The sequence below is a fragment of the Zootoca vivipara genome, chromosome 1 (assembly GCF_965207765.1).
Source record: "Zootoca vivipara chromosome 1, rZooViv2.hap1.1, whole genome shotgun sequence".
Lineage (NCBI taxonomy): Eukaryota > Metazoa > Chordata > Lepidosauria > Squamata > Lacertidae > Zootoca > Zootoca vivipara.
In genome coordinates, this window is record NC_142582.1 from 116,385,964 (window position 1) to 116,402,913 (window position 16,950).

The following is a 16,950-nucleotide window of genomic DNA, read 5'->3' on the forward strand; positions in this document are numbered from 1 at the left end:
GCATGCCAAAATGTTTAATATTAATGGGATGGCCGGCAGTGGGGCAGGGGTCAAAATCCAGAAACAAATTGTAGGTGGAAAGTTTTATTTAGGAGTATACAGTTTACAGTTTACAGAAGGACTTTTGATCCTTTTGATAGAAGGAGAAATAAGCATTTTTTGCCCATTCCCCCTACATCCTTTTTTGCCACCTCCCACACTGTTTGAAGGGTTTCCCCAACCTCCTTGAGTTGTAACGGAACTCTGTTCATGGCATCTCTGGATACTAACACATAGTACACATAGTAAAAATTATTTCATTACATGTGTACTTACCTTCCAGATTTTGTGTGTTTCCAGTACTAGTTGAATTGGAGCTTCCTTTTCTCAACTAGAAAACGAATATCTTTACTTGCAGTATTCAGTATTAACAAGTTTACTTTTATCCAGGGTTGGCTTGGTAGAGTCAAAAATCCGTATTTTGGTTGGAAGCTTGGAGAAGAATGAATTCATTACACTGGCTCATGTAAATCCTCAGTCATTCCCAGCACCCAAGGAAAATCCTGACAAGTAAGGCTCCTTAATAAGACTGTGGGCAGAAACTTCTTACTGAAAGTGAAGGGGTGGGAATCAGGTTTACCTGTTAGTATTGCCAAATGCTTTACCAAGATTTACACTTCTTTCTAATATTAAAACGTCATTCGGAAGAGCAACTCTCATGTTCTTTGTCAATAAATACAGGAAATGGAAACCATTAGAAAGATTGATGCTGTGCACATTAAACAATATGTACATCTACTGTGTTATAAGTGCTAGTTTAGATCCAGAAATGTACTAGTAGAAAAAAATATGTAACAGTTGTGCTGTTTACATGAACTGTTGCACAAGAACTAGCTTGAAGACACTGACCACATTTGCACATAATGGTAAACTAAACTTTCTAGGCCTTGTCAGAAGGACACCTCTGGTTCTGCCTTACAGGTGAAAATCATAATATCGTCGAAAAGTGCATTTATTTCAGTAATGCAACTTATTACTTTTTATTTTTCTTATAATTTTTACAAATGCTTTCTTTTGGAAATTCCACAGTAATAAAACAAATAGTTACAAAAATACAAAAATAAACATCGCTATTACATTTTATTAATTACATTCCATTTATAATTGACCCAACTAACAACAAATAATTACAATGACAACAAATAAAGGCTTGGCATATCTTGCTTTGCATGTCATGCATCTATCTCGTATATTGGTTTCACCTTTTAAGTTGCATTACTGAAATAAATGCACTTTTTGACGATATTCTAATTTTCCGATTTTCACCTGTACTGTTATAGATCAGGCACCAGACAGTCCCACCTGAAAACTTGATTGTCGTCAAAACAGTCAAATGCTGCTGTGTATCTATTTTTAGAGAGGCGTTGCTTGTTGCAAATTACGTATTGAAAGTGACATTTAGCAGATTCTCTTTTGTAAATCAGTAGATCTATTATGACTTAAAGTGAAATATTCCGAAGACATTTCTCAAGTTATTCAGGTTTTTTGTGACTGTTTTATAGCATCCAATATGATTTTTTCTGTGGTTTGCCACTGAAGAGTAGCAGTAATTAATTAATACTATTTGGAAATGGTTGGTTACTGAAAGGTGTATATTTAGAATTTTCTGCTGTTTTCATTTGTGATTGTGGTTTTTATTTCATTTTTTTGCAGGGAAGAGTTTCGTACAATGTGGGTGATTGGGTTAGTGTTTAAGAAAACTGAGAACTCTGAAAATCTGAGTGTTGATCTTACATATGACATTCAGTCTTTTACTGACACTGGTAAGGTTGACTCATGGAAATCATTCTATCTCTAAAAATATGACAGCTAAGTTAATTGTGATTTGCCTTGGATCACAGATGTCCTTGCAGTTATTGACAACTGCTAGTAAAATATTTTCCTTCGTAACAATTATTTCAACATTTGTTGGTATAAATACAGTGGTACCTCTACTTATGAATGACTCGACTTACGAATGGAGCTCTGTCCGCCATCTTGGATGCTGTTTAGATAGGGTTGCTTCGACGTATGAATTTTTTTGACTTACGAATGTGCGTTCGGAACGCATTAAATTTGTAAGTAGAGGTACCACTGTAGTCTGATCCTATGACCAGGGCCAGTAGTAACCATTGTAGCAAAGTTGGTCTCGCCCTGTGCTGCAGCTTCCACAGTGGACCAGTTGTCTGTATCCCATCTGAATCATAACATGCAGAATAGTCACTTAGCAATATTAAAACTCGTTGGTTTTCTGTGATCATGATAGTGGCAGTTAGTGAGGGCTGAAAAGGCAGAATGCTCTCCACTTTTCGACACTGCAAAAAAGTGTTAACTTGCGAAGAAGCTTTTCTTTAAAAGAAAGAAATGGAGAATTGTGAAGCAAAAAAAAAAAAAAGACAATAAAGAGGCAGCCTGGATAGAAAGAGCTCTAAAATTCAGGATTCTCTTGAGAAAGATTCCACTTCTGAAGCATTGTTTATCATACTAAGGCAGTACAGCTTACGCTAGCATCCCTTTGTTAAGGTTCACTAACACTGCACTTACTTCTTTCCAACTTTCGTATTGCATTGGAGGGGTCATGTTTTCATAGTGGAACACCTGTCTCTCATCTTGCTGTTAATGCCAACTCCCACTTCCAATGCCAGTTCACACTGCAAACATATGAATTCCCAAAGAGGAATTTGCAGCTCCCCCACAGTCTTTATAGCTGCCCAACTAAGCCATGGTTTGTTCTTGGCTATAGCTTGTGGTTAATGAGGAGAGATCGTAACCACAAGACCAAATTCAGACAACATGCCAAGCCAAACCTTGGCTTAGTGTGGCAGTAAAAAGGTCTGGCAGGGAGTAGCAAAGTGGCTAAGAGCAGCTCTTTGGGAGTGCCTTGCTAAGCCATAAATTGTTGTATCAGGCCCATAATTTTGCAGGAAAAAAGTGTTTCTTTAACGGTGTCCATATGATGATTTTGTTTTGCATAAAGCCCTAGTGAAATGCTGTTGCAGAGAATTTCAGTTGATACTCAAGGCCAGGTTTTCGGGGAACCAGAGAGGGGGCTTAGAACGAGCAGGGGGAGCTGCAATGTGTCCTGTGACTTGGTGGTGTCAAGAGAGGAAAAAAGATTTACAGGAACAACAACATTGCTGGTAGCAGTGTTGAAGTTTAAAGAAGGCGAGAAGGAAGAGAGGCTTCATTCAACTTTTCTGCAGAATTACTTACACCACCTTGGTTGTTATCTCTGTTCCCCCAGTTGTGATTGGGTAGGTGCAGCTTTTTGAACTATGAGATGCTGCGAAACCCTGTTAACTTGCTAGCCATGAGAGTTCAGTCTGGGAAGGTGGATAACCCCGTCCCTTAGCGTCTGAGCAGTGTGACCCTGCCTGCAGCCAAGAGGAGGTGCTATACAAGATGTAACAACTCATTCCCTTTGCCACCTTGGGAGAAACTTTGAGGCAAAAATAGTAATAATCACATAATGCCTTTTGAAAAGTTAGGAGAAAGGCATTTGGCATGATGATGCGACACTCTGCATATTCCTTTTTCTCAGGATTGAAGAAAGTACTGTTTTTCATTCCAAAAGCAGAATTTTCAGGAATGCAAATTTCTTTCAGGGCAGGCAAGTAATGGGCTTTCTCCACATGTAAAACATCTTAACGGTCTTCTCGTTCTATAGTTTATAGGCAAGCAATAAACAGCAAGATGTTTGAGATGGATATGAAAATTGCTGCAATGCATGTTAAAAGGAAGCAACTTCATCAATTGCTACCTAGTCATGTGCTTCAGAAAAAGAAAAAGGTAACACTTCAAATGAACTGGCAAATATATGTGTGTATGCTCTTAATACAAGCATATTCTAGTATCCTAGATTTCTGATGATACTAACTTGTCATAAAATATTTGTAGTCATAACTAAAGAATGCCCAAATTCTCTGTAGGCAACCTACTCTTCTTGTCTTCTCTGACATGATTCTGGGATTATCTTTGACTTGTAGTTTGGGTGGTAACTGCTCAGAATTCCTGGAGCATTTCAAGTTAGTGAAACTTGCTCATTTTTTAAACAGTGGGCAAGGATTAAAAGGAACAATGTTTTAAAAAAAATCCTCAGAGGCATTCGCAGAGATACTGCTTTGATATCTGTCAACAGTGATTTCAGCCTTATGCAGCAATTCTCAGACTTGCTGTAGCAGGTCTGTTGAACTTGTGAGAAAATGAAGTTACCCCAAGTATTAAAGTACCAGCTCATCTGGAATACCCTTTCACATAAAGTCCAGAGATGGGCATTGCATAAGAAAAGGCAAAGAGGAGGGAATCACTGACCTACTGCAAAGTTGGGTGTATGGAAGCATCTACGTCCCTATTCAAATGTTGCATATGAAGCAAACTCAAGTTTGTAATAAGACACTTGGTCTTTTCTACTCCTCCTCATAGTGATAAGAAAGCAGCATCTGATCCAGTTTGTACAAAGTTGCTAGCTTGCTTTTTTACCCCTCCAAAAAGGTCAGTTTTAGGAAATAATGGAGAATTCTCTGATGTGGTGTCAGTTAGACATGTTTAGCCTGGAGAAGAGAAGGTTAAGGGGTGATATGATAACCATGTTCAAATATATAAAAGGATGTCATATAGAGGAGGGAGAAAGGTTGTTTCTGCTGCTCCAGAGAAGCGGACACGGAGCAACGGATTCAACTACAAGAAAGAAAATTCCACCTAAACATTAGGAAGAACTTCCTGACAGTAAGAGCTGTTCGGCAGTGGAATTTGCTGCCAAGGAGTGTGGTGGAGTCTCCTTCTTTGGAGGTCTTTAAGCAGAGGCTTGACACCCATCTGTCAGGAATGCTTTGATGGTGTTTCCTGCTTGGCAGGGGGTTGGACTGGATGGCCCTTGTGGTCTCTTCCAACTCTATGATTCTATGACTCAAGCACAATACAGCCCACATCAGGCATTACTCTTCTCTGTGAGGGGAGAGATTTGCACATGTACAAAGCTTTTGTGTTGATAAATAGGAGAGAGTGAATTAAAGATAACTGGCATGGCATGAGCGGACTTCTCTTTCTCTTTCACCCATCCCCTTCCCAAATCTGCCCTGGAGGATCTCCCACTTCCAGGGCTGATTTTGGCAGTGCGGGGTGGGGATTCCTGTTGCACCATCGTAAGTCTGTCCTGCTGACAGGTGGCCACATAGGATGTCACTGTCTTTCTGCCAAATCACAGTAGAGTTTCTTACTACTGCTGAATAACATTTGTGATTTATGGTCTCACCGATTTCAGCATTCGACAGAAGGGGTCAAGTTGACAGCACTGAACGACAGCAGCCTCGACTTATCTATGGATAGTGATAACAGCACATCTGTGCCTTCTCCTACTAGTGCTATGAAGACAAGTCCATTGAACAGTTCTGGAAGCTCTCAGGGGTAAGAATTCGGCTATCTGATGACAACATTCTCTAAACCACACACTGTATATTCCGGTGTATAAGACGACTGGGCGTATAAGACGACCCCCAACGTTTCCAGTTAAAATATAGAGTTTTGGGATATATTTGCCATATAAGAAATACGACCCGGCCTATAAGACAACCCCCGACTTTTGAGAAGATTTTCCTGGGTTAAAAAGTAGTCTTACACACAGGAATATACAGTATTTATCTCAAAGTAAAAGGAAAGAAATGCTTGCTGGGTTTGTTATTCTTCTTTGTCTCGGTACATTTCCACATAGGGGTTCTGCACCTATGCAGAACATCCATCCCTACTTTCAAGGTGTATTAATTAAGCATCATTGCTCCTTCTTCCCATGCTGCTGTTTCAGCCATCACAACCATAGTGCTTTTACAAGAACTTCCTGGTGCTAGAGTAGTATTTTATTCAGACAAAAGCAAGCATTATTTCCCTATGTTATGTTTTGTCTTCTATCATTGATGGCCTGTCTCTTCTAACACTGTGTGCAGAATTGCCAATGAGGGTGTTTCTGTTGAGAATTCAGTTCCACCTTAAGGTACAGACATATAGCTGTTGTACGTCACATGTCTGTGCACTTCCATTTGTGTATAGCTTTCGCTTTTGCCTTCTGCCCTGATCACGAAGGAGAGGAGACATCTTTTTCTCACACCTGAGATATGCTTAATAAAGCCTGTAAATATGCCAACATGTCTCTCTCTCTCTGTGGTCACTCAAGCTGCGTGGATTCTGCTGCAACAGCGTGCCTAGGCTTTTGAAGTCCAGGTCCTTGTCTCACAGGTGGAGGCGCTATGGTGTATGTGAACAGTTTCACCACGTTGAAGCTTTCTGATGGATTGAAACTTAGATACTGATAATTGTGATTCGAGCATGTACAGATTGTGGCCCACCAAGCTGAATGCAGCCCCTCAGCCATGTATTCTGGCTTGCCAGGTTCAGCTACCCTGTTGGTACACCCCTAGGGAGATAGTAAATCCAGGAGGCTTATCAAGGCTCTCTAGGTGCTGGTGAACTATTTGACTTGGTGAGTTGCAAGTTGTGTAGGCTGTCTTTAATTCATGAATGTGTTGTGCTTTTTCAAAAAAAATATTTTAGCAGAAGCAGTCCTCCTCCAGCTGTGACGGCAGCATCTGTGACCAACATACAGGCTTCTGAAGTCACTGTGCCACAAACAAATTCCAGTGAAAGCTCAGGGGGTAGGAACATAATAATAATACTATGCAAATATTACCTTTCTAAGTTGGTTGTCCATTAAGTCATTTTTTCCTCTCTTTAAAATTGTTGGTGATTTGCCATTCAGCAGAAACTTACTTGCAGTACAAATATTGTCATATACTTTGCAACTTGTATTGTGAAATTACATGCTAATAAAGCAGCCAAAATTCAAACAGCAGAATTACTCTTGGAAATTCAGAATCTTTTAAAATGGTGTTTGTGCTCTTCACAATATGGTTACACAATGTTTGCACTGCAGCTAAGCGGCATTGTTCCTCTGACAATATTGAAGTTATTTCCCAGCTTTATTGTCCTTGTTGCCCCCCCCTCCCACCCCCCAAAATAGTTTGGCAATATGGAAACAGAAAATCTTAACCTGCCCTAGAGTGTGCATGTAATAAAACATGTGAATAATAATCCATTATTTAACCAGCTGTCCAGTGCTGGTCAGTATCTTAATGCTAGGGAATGTGATATGGTAGTTGTTTTAGACAGTAACATAAACAAAGTTATTCTTTTGATAATGTCAGGTCATCAATATTAGGAATTCTCTGTCATGGCATTGAGAGCTCTGCCAAGGACCCCCAAATTTGAAACTCAGCATAAATACTGTGAATTATAAAATCAATGTATTGCATGCCTTCAGATGGCAGTATTTCCTGCTGTGGAGCTCTGAGCACTGAAAGACAGAACTCATGGCCATTGAGCCTTCAGTCATTGATTAAAGCTCAGTAATAAAGAAGCTTAGAACCGTTTTTAATGCAATACCAGATTTCCCAAGGGCAAGATTAAGTACTGAAACCCATGTTTTGTAGTATTATTACATAAACACTTGATAAACATAAACACTTGTTTTGTAGTATTATTACATAAACACTTGATTCCTCCAAGTAGCCATTTATTGTTCGTGTTGAATGCAGTTTGACCTTGAAAACTGAAATGTCTTTGAGCAGAGCTGTACATATGTTGGTGATTCTGTGGGAGTGCAAAAGAAGTATAAAATGTTGATTCCTGAGAAACTGGACTCTTTTGTTTTTAAAGAGAGCTGGTAGCCTTTTGAGACATAAAGATATGTTTTAAAGTGTGCAAGCAATGCTTGTTGAAATCTCAGGTGCCAGAGAGGTATGTTGAATAAGTTTATCGGTGATTGAGGATGACCCATAGTGTCCCTCAGCCTCATGATTTGGAAAGCTGGAATAAATTGTATAAAATAGCAAATTTGGGTAACAAATAACATACAATATGAAAACTATGGAGAAAGTTATCCAGGCCACAAAATTCCTCAGTGTAGGACTTGAATTGCTTAGGCACAGAACTCTTGATTTATTTATTTTTAGTTCTAAATGTACAGCCCTGCTCACGGGATTACATGCTGAATATTTGATTTCATGGTAATCATTACAATATATTTCCCAAGGTTCTTCAAGTGAAAGCATTCCTCAAACTGCCACACAGCCAGCCATCTCTACACCACCAAAGCCTACCATCTCTAGAGTAGTTTCTTCAACCCGTCTTGTCAACCAACCACAGAGACCTTCAGGAAACACCACAACGAAAGTAACTAGCCCTGTAGCAGGTGTGAAGAGGACATCATCCCCCAATACAGAAGAGTCTCCCAAAAAAATAAAGACTGAAGAGGTAATTTTATTTACTATTGATTTGAGTTTTTTGTGTATGCTGCCAAGAAGTGGTACCAGAACTATAGGATTAATTCCTCGGTGCTGGGACCAGAGTTGTTAATAGGTGGTGAATTCATTGGTTGCCTGTGACAGCCAATGAGATTTCTCTGAACAATTCAATGCAAGTGAAAATAACATAGGAATTAGCATGCAATGCAAGCAAAAGGTTTTACACAGTTCAGCCTTCTCACTACAAGTTGCTTTTTCCAGTTATTTTAGACATCCTGTGGAAGATTCCTAGGTGATTCCAGAGTTAGCAGGGTTAGTGAGAGGGATGTGTGTGTTATCTGCACACAACTTGTGTTGGGAGATACCCATGTAGCAAAAGTTGCTCCCAGTTCCAGTCAACACACAGCTTAACATCTGAATAGTTTACTGTTGCAGAAGATAAGGTTTCAGTAAAACAGTTCTGGATGTTTCTGTCTGTCAAACACTTCCGGTCAGACTCGCTCATTTTATGAAACCTGTATTTGATTGGGGGGTGGCCTCTTGCTGAGATGAAAGAACTTGCTTGGCTTTAGTCTGGATTTAGGGCAAGGGTGGGGAACCTTTTGGGTGGCAGATCCTAATCAGGACCAGCCTTGCAGGCCAAATCCTACAGGTATGTGGGATCATGTACTTGTCACTCAAATGCCATCATTAAGATGCTGAATGTTTGACAGTAGCAGGGCTGCCCATCTGTCAAAATCCTTCTTTGCAAGCCTTCCCTGTATGAAATACTGCTACCAACTATTTTCCTTCAGCATATTGTTCTTGGACTCCAACAAAATATTTGAATCTACTTGAGACCACATAACACCGGTCTTGAAAGATCTACATTGGCTCCCAGTACGTTTTCGAGCACAGTTCAAAGTGCTGGTGCTGACCTTTAAAGCCCTAAATGGCCTCGGTCCAGTATACCTAAAGGAGCGTCTCCACCCCCATTGTTCTGCCCGGACACTGAGGTCCAGTACCAAGGGCCTTCTGGCTGTTCCCTCATTGCGAGAAGCCAAGTTGCAGGGAACCAGGCAGAGGGCCTTCTCAGTGGCGGCGCCCGCCCTGTGGAACGCCCTCTCATCAGATGTCAAAGAGAAAAACAGCTACCAGATTTTTAGAAGACATCTGAAGGCAGCCCTGTTTAGGGAGGCTTTTAATGTTTAATAGATTATTTTATTTCATTTTTCTGTTGGAAGCCGCCCAGAGTGGCTGGGGAAACCCAGCCAGATGGGCGGGGTATAAATAAATTATTATTATTATTATTATTATTATTATTATTATTATTATTATTATCCAATTATGTCTCTATATGTAAAGCTATATTTTGACAAAGTTCCAGTCAGTAATGGAAAAATGTTTGCAGAGGGGTACTTTACTGCCACCAGCTGTCCTCAAGAAGCCCCTCCCAAAAGTCAGAGGGTGCACACAGGCACAGGGAGCAGTGAGAGATCAGAGAAAAATCAGGTGGAGGAACTTCCCACAGCTTAGTTAATGGAAAGCACTTCTCCCAGATTTTTAGCAATTAAGATCAGAAATACTGTATATTCCTGCGTATAAGACTACTTTTTAACCCAGGAAAATCTTCTCAAAAGTCGAGGGTCGTCTTATATGCCGGGTTGTATTTCTTATATGGCGAGTATATCCCAAACTCTTTATTTTGACTGGAAAAGTTGGGGGTCGTCTTATACGCCCAGTCATCTTGTATGCGGTACTTTCCATCCGATTCAGGGAATCCACATCCTTATGCCTTGGGAGCGGCTTCTCAGGAGGGGGACAGGAAAGTTGCCTCCCATTCATCCTCTTCAGTTGACATTTCTCCAATTCCAACCATGTAGGTTAGTCTTGCATCATGGCCCGCTGTCCTTTTTTCAAGATGTTAATTTTTGTTCTATTTTCTGACAGGAGGAAGTGAATGAAGATGCTAGCTGTCTTGATACGAGTGATCAAGATAAAACAGAAACTAAGGTAAACTTCTCATAACAACTGTAGTACAGTGGTACCTTGGTTTATGAACTTAATCCATTCCGGAAGTCTGTTCTTCAACCAAGGTGTTCTTCAACCAAGGCGTGCTTTCCCATAGCAGTGGGGCACTCAAATTACACTCAAGAGGAAGTGGAACATGTTCTGCTTCCAAGGCAAAGTTCACAAACCAAGACACCACTTCCAGGTTTGCAGCGTTCTTAATCCAAGTTGTTCATAAACTAAGCTGTTCTTAAATCAAGGTACCACTATACAGTACTCTGATTCTGTGGTTTCTGTGCTATCTCTGATTGTTTCTTGCAAATGGTTCGCTGCCCCCTCCAGATATTAATACAGTCATCTCAGCAATTATCACCAATCTTCTGCTGTTAAAAGTGTGCCTGTTTAATATAAATTTAAGCTGTAATCATTTTTGTCATCCAACTCCCACCGTAAAATTTTGTTCTTTATATACCTGCCAACTAAGATTTCACTTCATGCATCTCTCAACGTGAAATCTTGTGCCATGATAAATTTGTTGGTCATTAAGATGCAACGCGAAGCTTTTGATTGTTTGGAGCACCCGTGTTGTGTAGATACTGACATTTTACTGCTGAATTGTTGCCTGTTGTTTTGCACTTGGCCAGCAATAGGTTGTTGAACCTAATCCTGGAAGACTTCTGAGAGGCAGGAGTTTACAGTACTTACCCCAGAATGCTTAAAATAGGTGGTATGGAAAATCCCCGGAATAGTGTGTAACTATTTCTATCCTCCTTGGCATTAATAGTTCATGCAGTGGTACCTCTGGTTACAAACTTAATTCGTTCTGGAGGTCCATTCTTAACCTGAAACCATTCTTAACCTAAGGTACCACTTTAGCTAATGGGGGCCTCCTGCTGCCGCCGCGCCGCCAACACACAATTTCTGTTCTCATCCTGGGGCAAAGTTCTTAACTCGAGGTACTACTTCCGGGTTAGCGGAGTCTGTAACCTGAAGTGTTTGTAACCTGAGGTACCACTGCATTGCCCTTTTCAAAGGCACCATCCTCCCCACACACAGTGCCAGGGAATATGAGAGAATCACTGTTTTCCCCTTCACCCTGCAGATTAAACGGGGTGAAATAGTAGTGTATAAACAGGACACAGAGTAAAATACAGCAGTAAGTGTAGGGGGGGGGAATACTATTATTTCCAAACTTAGGTTTGAGCATGTTCTGCATTTTAAGTGAATAACAGTAGAGTTGGAAGGTACCCCTAGGGTCATGTAGCCCAACCACTTGCAATGCAGGAATCTGAAATAAAGAATCCATGATAGACGGCCCTCCAACTTCTGCTTAAAAGCCTCTAACGAAGGAAAGTGCTTGTGGAAGATGCTGCGTTACCACTGTTATTATTATACTGTGTGATAATTAAGCTTGTGTGCTACCAGCTGTGCTACAGCATCAACTCTTAAAACGTCTAGTGCTGGATCTTGCTCATACCATTTTTGTTTCTGCCTTTTTCAGGAAGCACTTGATGCAGATTCAGAGATGGCCTCTCAACCAGAAACCCTTCAGACAACAGTATCACTGCAAGCCCCTCAGGTACTCGAGTTTCGTTTCATAGTAATAAATCGCACAAGGCATTAATAACTCCATGATAGGTAGAGTTTTGGGGATACTACAAGTGGTCCAGAGACCTGTTCCACACCGCCACGGATGAGAAGCTGTTGTTTGCTATCCTCCTGGATAGCTCAGTTGGTAGAGCACGAGACTCTTAATCTCAGGGCCATGAGTTCAAGCAGAAGAGTCCTGCATTGCAGGGGATTTGACTAGATGACCCTCATGGCCCCTTCCAACCCTACAGCTCTATGGCTCCACCTGCAAGCATTCATGCATTCCCCATAGCATGTCAGTTGACGTCTCAAGCCTTTGTAGACATCCTAGCAGAAGGGTAGATTGACGGCATTCCTCATTGTGCCAGGATCCCCTGCCCACCCAAATGGCAAAGAGAGGAAGGGTGAAGGACCACGAGTTTAAGACCCAGACATTGACATGTAAATTTTATGTAATCCTCCTTATTTTTATTACCTACAAAGCCAAAATAAAGAGGTTGGGTGTATTGCCTGACTGAAACCACTATGGTAGTGGGAGAATTTAATAATGCAACACACTTGGCATTGTTGGGCATGTTCCTAATTCCATTTGTGCTTGAAATTAACACTTTTTTCTCACTTTTCCACTCCATCAGAAAATGCCCAGTACAGACCTTTCAGATATTCCTGCTCTCCCTGCAAACCCTATTCCGGTTATCAAAAATTCAATAAAACTAAGATTGAATCGATAAAACCAACCTCAGGGGTCCATAAACAGTATCTGCCAATTCAACCTATTGTCTTCTAAATGCTGAAATGGAGAACAGAGAGTGCAAGACGAGAATGTGAACACAGATGGATTGAGGTGTGTTTTCTGCACTTCCCTTGCTGGGCTATAATCACTTGATCTGGAAGTCCAGGTTAGTATGTGAAGTCAGGAGTACTATTAAATGTGTTAGCAACAGTTACATTGAATACTTCAAAGGATTACTGCCTTTCAAAAGGAATGGGAATACTATTTCTAGCCATATTTGACACTGATTGGATTTATGTTGATGCATTGTTTGGAACACACACACACACAAATAGAGCTTAAACTGGCAAACGAATCCCTTAAAATGCACTTTTATGTACTTTTTTATTGAAATATGACTAATTTTAGCGTTTCAGCTTGATAGTTTTTTATTTTTTATTGAAGATATTATTCAATATCTACAACCTTCAAATTAGAGAATGGCCCGATTACATTGTGTACCGAAGTATGCGCTGTATCTAGCTCTGTTACCAATAACCCAGAGTAAAACTTTAAAAGAAAATGTCAAATCTTGAGGTTATAAGTTTGAGAAAACAAGAATTGGGTATTTGGTGGGGCATGATTAAGAAGTGGTCTATTTTTTATTTATAGGATTATTTTATGGTGCATACAAATCAGCTATCAAAAAGCAAACAATTTTTCATTCAGCTAATCAGATCCCCTCCTATTCTCTTCCTGTACCTGTCATCATATTTCTTGGAGGGGGGGAGAGAAAAGCTTTTGCATTTAACTTGTGTTTCAGTTTGTATGCCTAAATTTGGACTAATGTCATCCGTCAAATGCTGGTATTTCTTTTAACTGGTCATGATGGTGGTTACAAAAGCTCTATAACTCTGTAGCCCTTCAGGCACGAGTGCCCCGCCTCCCGCCCCCCGTGACTGAAATGGAGTAAATAAAGTGTGCCTGTGAAGCATTTAACTCTGTCTTGATGGCCTTTTCATCACTAAATATAAGAGTTTTGTACACTCCATAAAAGTCCTGTCTGCATTACAAACATCTCAAATTTTAAATATATATATATATATATATATATATATATGAAGGCAGATCTTTCTTACCCTATAGGATTTTAAGTTTATTTTATTTTATTTTTAGATAGCTCACCTGAAAGTAGTTTTTACATTCTAAGCGTTTTCTTTTAAATCACAATTCTAGCAGACACTTGAAAACCTGATAAAGCTCTCCTTGCCCAGTTGTCTTCGTTTTGTTCTGTAGAGCTATAAAAAAATGACTAGCGGCAACTTTGTTTAAAAAGGTATGAAAATCTCACGTGACTAAGCAGCAGAAAGTGAGGAATGCCAGTGATTATCAGATGGAGATAACAAGCTATATATAACTTTTGATTCAATCAAAATTAAGTGGGGATGGTTAAATTGCTCTTCCCATATTTTCTGATCAGCATGTTTAATGACTTCCTTCCCTGCATTGTGCTCAATCCTCCTACATGTGCATTTCCATGTTAAAGTAAAATTACTTGCTCTTCCCCTTCCCCCCCCCCATAAGTTAATTTTCCAAAGCCAAGAGATTGCAGCTTACTCTCCCGACCTCCCCAGTTGTGCAGTAACCAAGATTTTATTTTCTGCCCTTTTGTCTACGATACCTAGTATACAAAATTTTTGCCATCGCCCTGTACAGCCTCCTGTGACCTAACCTTTGCTCCCGTAATATTACCTTGCACCCTCCCTCTCCCCTGGGACCCAGTCCAAAAGGTTTAACTAACAGTTGAAGTGTACAAACTGTCTGTGTATTTTGTGTAGCTATGGAGTTTAGATCGAACTTGCCAGGCACAAATTTAGTCTCGTTTTGTTTACACATGAGGTTTTTTTTTTTCCTTTTCATTTTATTAAACGTTTCATGTATCTGCACCCAAGTTTTGCCAAGCTGGGAACTTGGAATCTTTTCTGTATAGTGACTTTTTAATTCTAGTTTTCATAACCTGGAGATCAGACTGTTGCTTTCGCATGATGTACGTAGGTGTCTCATGACTGGAGTTGCTTTGTTTTATAGTATCTGTACTCCTTGTATTTTTCAAGAGCTATTTTGTAAACAGATGATGTATTTCTCCATGGAAAACAATAAAAAAACAGCACAATCCCACCGTGGCTTGGTTTCTTCCGAACGTGTAAAATAGTGGTGTCTCAAAATGGTCAAATTGACTTAATTGTCTCTTGCTAGTTGGAAAACTATGTGAAAAGAACGATGCCGAGAAAAGTATTCAGTAAATAGAAGCCGGTTTTAAAACCATCAATTAACAGTGTGCTCAGTTTGAGTCTGTTAAGGCGGGAGGGGGGGTAAATTGCTATTTTCCGGCCTACTTAGTTTTTCAAAAGACAAACAATAGGGTACTTACCACATATTATCACATAGTGTCCAACTTAACCTTGCATGGTAGAGTAGGGGGAAAGCACATGAATACAAACAATTGAAGGGGGGGATTTAATTTTAAGCTTGAAAAAGCTTGCTTTCTTTTTTTGTATTTGAACCAATCAGTAATGTAGCTTTGTACTGTACTTCTGTGGGAGAAGCATTGTTAATTGCTTTATTACCAGCAGATGGCAGTGTTTTCTTTTGTTTCAGTGGTTTAAAACTCAAAATGATAACAAAGAACTGCTACAAACAGTGCCTCACTTAACTTAAATTGCCCATTGGCCTCTAGGCCAGAATAAAACAGGTGATTTTTTTTAATTGTTGTGCAATCACTTTAAGTAACAAGCTGTGTTAATGTAAACCTCAAACAGTATTTCATCGAAATATCCCATCAACTGTATGGTTGCACCTGAAATTAGCTGGCCATTCTTGGGTAAATTTATAAAAGCCGCACAGAACCGAGTTGCCCTGTTCCAGGATTCCCCCCCCCCCAAAAAAAAATTAGTTCTTTTGTGCAGCATCAGAAGCTACACGAGAATGTCTCTGAAAGCTGGGTGAATGGGAGTTGAGACGGGTCGCCTTGAGAAACCTATGAACACAGTTGCACAAAAAAGCACCACCTGTAGTTCTTTGTATCTGATTCAATTTTGATTTTAAATATATTTATTTAGGGGAACTACCAAGTTCCAGTGCATTTTTCATTTACTCCTGACTAGTACCAGTGGAAAAATTCCATCTTTTACACTGGGTGTATACATATTTAAAAACCACATATCTCTCTTTAAGTGTACATTTGGAGAGTTTATGTGTGTAAAAATCTCCAAAAACTGAATTACCTTGAAGCATGCTTCTTTCTTGGCTTTCTTACCAAATCAGGCAAATTATTCAAAGATTTAAAGTCACTCTGTTCTTCCTGTTATAGAATACCTCCTCTATTAACAATTATTTTAGTTTTGCTTTAATCATCTTTAAAGCATTAGTTTGGTATTCAGCAGAAACAACATTATCACAAGTTTGTTGATTGAAGCAGATGCAATTTGAGAAGGTTCAAACTAGTATTTGAAATCTATACGCATCAAACATCTGTCACTATCATCACCAAAAGAATAGTGCCAACTTTGATATCAAACTTCAGAGTCTATGCCTTGTTATAAAAAGATAACACAGTGAACCACTGCTGGATGTCCCATCTGTTTTGGTTGATATTTAAACCCTTAATGAAGTTTAGGCATGTCAGTTTGTTGATACTAAATTCCGCCATGTTTGGTGCTCACACTTAGATGAAGGTTAGGTCGTGGCAGAGCTGGCTGCTTTCCTTTTTCTATCCGTGCATCATACTCTCCAAGCATTCGGTACTACAGGGAAATGATTTTAATTTGCTTTTAAGTACATTAGGAATTCCCTGTCTGTTTCAATAAATATATAACAAAATGAACTTTAAAGGCAAACTGAGAAGAAGCTGAATTCAAGTAAAATTGTTTTGTGACGGATGCAAAAGCTGTGCATTAATTAGTCTGTGGAGACATAACATCTAGCAAATTGTTGTTTTTAAAAAAATAATGAAAGAATTTGTACCGGGAGAAGAGTTTTTAGCTGTAATTAGGAAAGAGAAAAATTAAGGAATGGTAAAGATGTGGAACTTTACACCAAGTACACTTTACAAACAGATATTAAAGGGCTGATGGAAGGGGAGAGGTCAAAAGAGGTGTTTAAGTAGGCAGTTTACTACTTAAATGTAGCTAATTGGCAGTGCATCTGTGCACATAAATCCAGAGGTATAGCTAGGGGGTGAGGGGGGTGCAGAGTTGTGGCCCCTTCCAACTCTGCATTGGGACTGATGGGAGTTGGGAGTCCAGCAACAGGGAGGGCCACAGAGGTTCCCCAAGCCTGATTTGAAAGAACAGG

The 16,950-nt window shown here is 39.8% G+C and overlaps 1 protein-coding gene across 2 annotated transcripts in view; it reads left to right on the forward strand.

Annotated features, from left to right (window-relative positions):
* PAPOLA (poly(A) polymerase alpha) overlaps window positions 1-14,775 on the forward strand; it is a 45,443-nt gene extending 30,668 nt beyond the window's left edge. The window contains exons 14-22 of one of the 2 annotated variants that reach the window (XM_035106490.3): window positions 430-549; window positions 1,693-1,802; window positions 3,686-3,807; window positions 5,279-5,421; window positions 6,559-6,659; window positions 8,096-8,316; window positions 10,236-10,298; window positions 11,797-11,874; window positions 12,521-14,775. In XM_035106490.3, the coding sequence (XP_034962381.1) occupies window positions 430-549; window positions 1,693-1,802; window positions 3,686-3,807; window positions 5,279-5,421; window positions 6,559-6,659; window positions 8,096-8,316; window positions 10,236-10,298; window positions 11,797-11,874; window positions 12,521-12,616 (1,054 nt within the window). In that variant the 3' untranslated portion in view covers window positions 12,617-14,775. The remainder of the gene's footprint in view (window positions 1-429; window positions 550-1,692; window positions 1,803-3,685; window positions 3,808-5,278; window positions 5,422-6,558; window positions 6,660-8,095; window positions 8,317-10,235; window positions 10,299-11,796; window positions 11,875-12,520) is intronic. The other variant, XM_035106498.3, reaches the window with a different exon arrangement.
* The last annotated feature ends 2,175 nt before the right edge of the window (window positions 14,776-16,950 follow it).